This window comes from Plasmodium falciparum (genome assembly GCF_000002765.6).
Source record: "Plasmodium falciparum 3D7 genome assembly, chromosome: 10".
NCBI classification, from domain to species: domain Eukaryota; phylum Apicomplexa; class Aconoidasida; order Haemosporida; family Plasmodiidae; genus Plasmodium; species Plasmodium falciparum.
In genome coordinates this window covers 985,343-992,500 of record NC_037281.1, presented here as the reverse complement: position 1 = coordinate 992,500, position 7,158 = coordinate 985,343, and the positions used below count along the sequence as shown (strand labels likewise).

Here is a 7,158-nt window from a genome sequence, read left to right as displayed (position 1 = left end):
ATATAAATTCCGTACGGTCCTCCTTATAATATTCATATGCTATATAATGATCTATATTAGTGTCTTTAAAGAACTGGATAGATCTTTTATTAATTGAAGATTTTATATCATAATTTTTTTTTTTAAAAATATAATGAGGATATTTTCCATTAATGATAGGCAATTTTGTTAATATTTCTTCATTACCTTTTGTAATTTCTTGAGCTGTATTTAAATATGATTCTACTGTGTTTTTTATACATTTTATATTTTCTAAACAATTTTCATTTTTCCATATAGATATATCATTATAACCTATCAATCCACATACGTCCTTTTTATCAGACACATATGTAATAGGTATTAATATCGATTTTTTTAAACAAGTAGAATCTGTATATTCACATTTTTTTTCATCATTTTCAATACATTCAAATTTTAAAGCTTTATTATAAGAACATCCATATTCCAATGTATCATATTTTATATTATATAATTCATCAGGATAAAATGGATATAATAAATAATTATTATATATACTTGGTATATTAATATTGTCAAAAGCGGATGAAGAAGAACTTATATTAAATGTTTTTTCATCAAATAATTTAATTTCTTTTCTAGAATCATCTAATACATATCTATATGATATATTATTATTTAAATTATTTTTTTTTTCTTCATATAATTTATAATAAGTAGAAAAATCTTTTTCTTTTTTTATGATATTTATATGAAATATTATAAATATTTTAACATCACTCATAAAACGAAATATAGCATAAAATGGTAAAAGATGACGTATACTCTTTTTTACAGATACAATTCTTTCTTTATATAATTTTCTATTTGTTTCATTATCATTAATACATTGTAATCTCATATTTCGTGGTAAACCACCATATATTGTACTATTATTAGATTCAAATGTTATAGGTGTATCTGCACATGAACAACATATAGAAAATGTCTTATCATTGAAATCTTCAAATATTGGTATACTTAATCGATCTTGATCATTAAATTTATATCCTTCACATCTATCTTTACCTCTTTTATTCTGGTTTTCATATGTATCATCACCCTTTTCATAAAATGCTTTATAATGATATGTAGATCTTTCAGGTGCTATCTTTCTATATGTCATAGGATAACCTATTATTAATTTATGTTGATGTAATATTAAATAATATTCTTCATTCAAATGTCTTAATAATAATAATATCCTTTGGTTATTTCCTATCTTTACTTTTATTTTTGTTTTATATTCACATTTATCACTCGATTCACATTTTATTAATTCTTCTTTGTAACTAGAAACCCCTTTCTCTTTTCTTTGACCACTAAAAGAATAATTTTTATCTTCAAAGCTCATCGTACGACCTTCTAAAGCATACAGGGATGGGTGGAAAAATAAATACAAAAAGGAATATATATATATAAAATATGGATGTATGTATATATATATATATATATATATATTATGTTATATTATATATATGTGCATTCTTTTTTTTTTTTTTTTTTTTTTTTTTTTTTTTTTTTTTTTACAAAAGCACCCTAATTTTACTATACCCTATTATCGCGTTATAGAAAAAAAAAAAGAAGATATAATTCCCTGGATATAATATTATATATATATAATATATATATATATATTTTATTATTTTATATTATTGTTTTGATATAATACAAAACTTATGATTAGATTGTGATGTAATTAACTATTTTCCTTATTTTAAAATTCTCTTTATATATATTATATATATATTGTATATTTTTTTTTTTTTTTTTCCTTTTATTTCCACTGTTAGAATTCTCTCTCTTTTGTCCTTTTTTTTTCCTTTCGTAAAAATAGAATTATATAATATATATATATATATATATATATATATATATATGTCTAGGTTATATGAATGTATATTATATAATTAGAAAGGTTACTAACTATTAACATCATAACTAAATAAATAAATAAATAAATAAATATATATATATATATATATATATATTTTCCATCCACAGTGATTATATATGTCTTTGTCTTTTTATTTTTATTTTATAAAATTATTTACTATATAATATGAAGATAAAAAATGTAAAGATGTATTTTGTAATAAAAACATAAAAACATAATAATATTTCAATATATATATATATATATATGAGAATAAGAAGGAAAAAATAAAAACCTAAAAAGCATTAAACTATTAAGTATATATATATATATATATATATTTATTTATTTATATATGTATGTATTTATTTCATGCTTACATAAAGGGTACTATATCATCTCTTCATTCAATAATCCATTTTCATTTTCTTTAAATCACCTTAAGAACGTACAAACAGAAAAAAATTAGTCAGACAATGAGCGAAGATGATTTTTATAATGTTAAAATTTATATTACGTTATTTTAAAAAATAATAATAATATAATAAATAGATTAAACCATTTTATGAAATGACAAATATTTTGTGAACATTTTTTATTCTTTCTCATTTTGTAGAATCTAGAGAATTTTATCGAAGAATCTAAAAAGAGAGTAATATATAATAAAAAACAGAGACATACAGAAAAATTATTTCATAAAAAAAAATATATATATATATATATATATGTATGTATGTTTTTTTTTATTTTGAAGATTATAGAAAAAGAAAAATTAATTACAAGCGAAAATGGTTATTAATATATATATATATATATATATATATATATATGTATGTATCCAAAAAATGAATTACAAGTACTTAATATTTTATATATCATCATCTACTCATTTTTTGTAGATGAAGAAATAGATAATATTAAAGATGAAACACAAGAAATTCAAGCATATAATTATACTAGTTTAATGATCCCATCTGATGTAAGTTCAGAGAATAATTCTGATACAAAGTATTTCAAAAATAAAAAAATAAAAAATATGAAAATAATATGACAAGTAAATTATATATGTATACATACATACATACATACATACATACATACATACATATATATATATATATATATATATATATATATATATATATAGACATTTCTCCGTTGTAACAATTTCATTTTTTATCCTATATAGTGAAAATATAAAGCAAGTGCTTAACCTTCAAGAAAGCATAGATATACAAAAAATAAAAGAAAAGAAAGAAAAGAAAAAAAAACAAGAAGTATTTAAAGATATTATGTGTAGTGATATCAAATATGAAAAGAAAATAAAAAGAAAGAAAAAAAAAATATTTGAAAATAAGAGATCTTCAAAAAAAAATAAAAATAATATAAGAGATTTTATTAATTTAGAAAAAGATATAATTATTACAAAGACATTAATGTATAATAAAAAAAAAAAACTTGATGATATATATAAATATACTAGTAAAAAAGAAAAAACTATAAACAACTTAAATAAAAACATGATTAAAGAAGCAGCACATATGCAAGAATTGTTAATAGAGAACTTTAAAAAAACCGAGGATCTAATCAAAGTAAGGAGGGGAGGGGGGAAAATCAAAAAGAAAGAAAAAACACAACGGATATATATACATATATATATACATATATATATACATATATAGATACATATATAGATACATATATACATATATACATACATATATACATACATATATATATATGTGCACATGTCGATGTATTCATCTGATCCCATTTTGCTATGTCAGAAATTTGAAGATATTAGCTCCAAGAAAAAAAAAAAAAAAAATCAAGTACAGTCCCTGAACATTGAAATAAGTAAATTAGAAGTGGAATTGGAAAAAAAAGAAGAAAAAATAAAAGAGCTAGATAAATATAAATTTTTTTTAAACAAATTAGCGAATTGTGAAAAAAGTGATGATACAGAGTCCACTGAAAAAAAAAAAAAATATATTGATGATAATGATGATGATAAAAATGAACAATCCACAATTAACGATATGAATAAGAACATAAAAGAAGAAGACACAATTTTTTCCAAAAAAATGAAAAAATATATTAATAATTCTCAATTATTAATAGACAATTTTAATTTATTAGAAGAAAAACATTTACAATTAATTGATGATACTCAAAATGCTGAATATGAATTAGAAGAATATGAAAAGAAATATGAAGATAAAAAAAAAGCATATGATATAAAATATAAAGAAATAGATAAAAAAATTGAAAATATAAATAATTTTATTAATGAACATAATAATAAAATTATCGAATATGAAATCCTTATGAAAAATAAAACAGATCATATATCATTCAATAATATAAATAATAAAATCGATTTTATCTGTACACAATTTTCTTATGATATTATCAATACAAATGAAATAATGAAAAAATTACAACTATTAGAAAATAAAATTTATTCATATATTACAACACTCACAAAATATACAGGTAATTTTATGTCAAATGGGAAATGTATAAAATAAATAAGGGTTGATATATATATATATATATATATATATGTGTATTTATTTGTTTATATTTATATATATATATATATATAATTTTTTTTTTTTTTTTTTTTTTTTTTTTTGTATTTGTCATAATTTATTATTTCCCTTTTGCCATAAAGTTTTGTTATTTTTTTTTTTATGTATTTTTTTTTTTTTAATAATAATATAATACATATACAATTATATATCCATATATCACATATAAATTGTTTTATTTATCCATTCTTTTATTTTTTAAAGAGGAAAATAGCCAACTTGTGTATGAGTATCAAAGGGAAAGAGAGCAAGAAAGGAGGAAGCAAATGAGATTTGAAATAAATTTGGATAGAAAAGGAAATAATCAAAATAAACAATTAATGAATAAAAAAGTGAATAATAAAAATTTTAACACAAACCCAAAAGATGTAAGTCAACAAAATGTATAATATATGTATAAATCTATGTATCCATGTATTATGTATCTATTTAATATATATTAAACATATTTATAAAATGCTCATGTTAAATTTTATTTTCCATTAACGTGGATAAATGGAAAAATACATTTGAATACTTTAAGAATAAATCAAAGAATTTATACATCCTTTTTTATTATTTTATTATTTTATTATTTCATTATTTTATTATTTCATTATTTTATTTTGAAATGCAGAAAAAGGAAAAGCGTGAAAACATATATACAATATTTGAAAAAAATTTATTTAAATAAAAAAAATAGTAATATTTATATACTTAAAAAAAAAAAAAAAAAAAAAAATGATCACACAAAAACAGAAAGATAAAAAAAGGAATTTCAAAATATTGTTTGAAAGAAGAATTATTTTATCACATCAAAATGAAAAACATGTAGACAAATCTATGTATGCATTTTATGGAATATGTTTAATTATTTTTTCTGTATTTATTATTTTATTATCAACCATGTTTTTTTTTTTCAATATGCATCCTTATGCTTTATATTATTATATTATAACGGTTGGTACTATTCCGATTTATATTTTATACAAATATTTTACTTGGATATTTTTACAACTTTTCAAATATTCTTAAATGAACAAATATATTGTGTTCTCATGTATTACGTGACATTTTTTGGACTTTCTACGTATATCTGTAAATGTGGGTAAATACAAATATGTGTGAATAGTAAAATAGTAAGGATACGCAAAAGTTACTCTATGATACATATATATATATATATATATGTATATTTATTTATTTATTTATTACTTGACATATATAATTTGGCTCGTTATTATCAGATATGTTCATACTCTTTAGAATCTTTTTCTCAAATACATCTAAATCTTAATATAATTAAAAAAAAAGAAAAAAACAGAAAATATTTGAAGGCATAAAAATAAAACATATAACAAAATATATATACATATTAAACATATTAAACATATACATATATATATATATATATATATTTATTTATTTATTTATTTATATTTCCTACTGTCGTATGATATTAATTCCCAGTCATCTTTCAAGTTGTCATTTACAGTAGTGTTGGTTTCACAATCTCTCAAAAAATCAAAAGATATTTCAAACGTTTTTTCTAATATTCAAAGAAAAAATAATAAGTTAATAGGGATATACTTTTATATTTTATGAATTTTTAATATTATTTTATTTTCTACCTTCATCATAGTTTTCATATATCTGCATTTCTACATATGTAAAAAAATCCCATATAAATTGTTCTAAGGATAAATAATTAAATGGAATGTTATAACTTTTGTAGAATTGCTCAAATTCAATAGTATATATTTTTAATATTTCATTTTCCAAATTTTTTAAAATTATTCTGTATTTATATAAACTTTTATTTGACAAAAATTTGCTTATAGGATATAACGCCTAAGAAAAAAAAAAAAAATATATATATATATATATATAAGTACATTTGTATTGTATATATTATATTTTTATTTTTTATATATTTTTTCTTTTTTTTTTTGTGTGTGTGTGTATGTTTGTAGAGATATATTAACCTGTTGTATATATTCTTCTACTCGTTTATTTGTACAGTGCCTACATAAAAAATATGAAAAGTTCAAAATTCTCTATATAATATGCACACACATAAATATATATATATATATATATATATATTTATTTATTTATTTATTTATATGTAGAAAATATATTTTATTTTAGTTCTTTTCATTATTTGTTTATTTTTTATTTTTCCCCCCTATATACAATGACATATTATTAAAAAATTAAAAATTATATGTAACAGGGATTAAGTATTATTTGGTACATATGTTATTATTTTTACATTTTTTTTTTTTTTTTTTAAAGAACATATATACATATATATATATATATATATATAATGATCATATAATTTTTATATATTTAAAATATAAGAAAAAATATAAAAGTTTTCATTATTTTCATAAAGTGTAATATTTTTTTTCTTTTTTCTTCCTTTCGTCATTATTTTTTTTAATCTTAATTTGATTTTATTTGTATTTACCAAACTAAAGTATTGAATTTTCTTTTCTTTTCAAAATATTCTGTAAAGAAAAAGGAAACAAAAAAAAAAAAAAAAAAAAAAAATTAAATATTTATAAATAAACAAGTTTCCTTTATTTACATATTATTAAAATTTTTTTATTTCTTAAACCTGAAGAATAAACATTTGTTAAATAAAGTATCAGATGAGTAAAAGCCTCAATAAAATCTACTAAATAAGTTTCCATTTATGCT

The 7,158-nt window shown here is 18.5% G+C and overlaps 4 protein-coding genes across 4 annotated transcripts in view; 2 read left to right on the top strand and 2 right to left on the bottom strand.

The window, feature by feature from the left end:
• The window catches only part of PF3D7_1023700 (conserved Plasmodium protein, unknown function), a gene marked incomplete at both ends in the record, with an annotated part of 2,274 nt that extends 920 nt beyond the window's left edge, over window positions 1-1,354 (bottom strand). Inside the window, one exon of the mRNA XM_001347478.1 lies at window positions 1-1,354. This exon is cut by the window's left edge and continues 920 nt beyond it. Coding sequence (XP_001347514.1) covers window positions 1-1,354 — 1,354 coding nt within the window.
• A 998-nt stretch (window positions 1,355-2,352) lies between these two features.
• On the top strand, window positions 2,353-5,143 carry PF3D7_1023600 (conserved protein, unknown function; the record flags this gene model as incomplete). Its single annotated transcript, XM_001347477.2, has 8 exons — window positions 2,353-2,376; window positions 2,493-2,528; window positions 2,631-2,667; window positions 2,776-2,884; window positions 3,066-3,468; window positions 3,664-4,372; window positions 4,675-4,838; window positions 5,087-5,143. The coding sequence occupies 8 exons, from the start codon at window positions 2,353-2,355 to the stop codon at window positions 5,141-5,143; spliced, it is 1,539 nt and encodes a 512-aa protein (XP_001347513.2).
• A 47-nt stretch (window positions 5,144-5,190) lies between these two features.
• Window positions 5,191-5,484, top strand: PF3D7_1023500 (conserved Plasmodium protein, unknown function; the record flags this gene model as incomplete). The annotated part of the gene is made up of 1 exon (XM_001347476.2): window positions 5,191-5,484. The coding sequence occupies one exon, from the start codon at window positions 5,191-5,193 to the stop codon at window positions 5,482-5,484; it is 294 nt and encodes a 97-aa protein (XP_001347512.2).
• Window positions 5,485-5,512: 28 nt separating this feature from the next.
• Window positions 5,513-7,151, bottom strand: PF3D7_1023400 (HORMA domain protein, putative; the record flags this gene model as incomplete). The annotated part of the gene is made up of 7 exons (XM_001347475.2): window positions 5,513-5,545; window positions 5,665-5,741; window positions 5,897-5,998; window positions 6,081-6,300; window positions 6,435-6,474; window positions 6,926-6,965; window positions 7,076-7,151. The coding sequence occupies 7 exons, from the start codon at window positions 7,149-7,151 to the stop codon at window positions 5,513-5,515; spliced, it is 588 nt and encodes a 195-aa protein (XP_001347511.2).
• Between the last annotated feature and the right edge of the window lie 7 nt (window positions 7,152-7,158).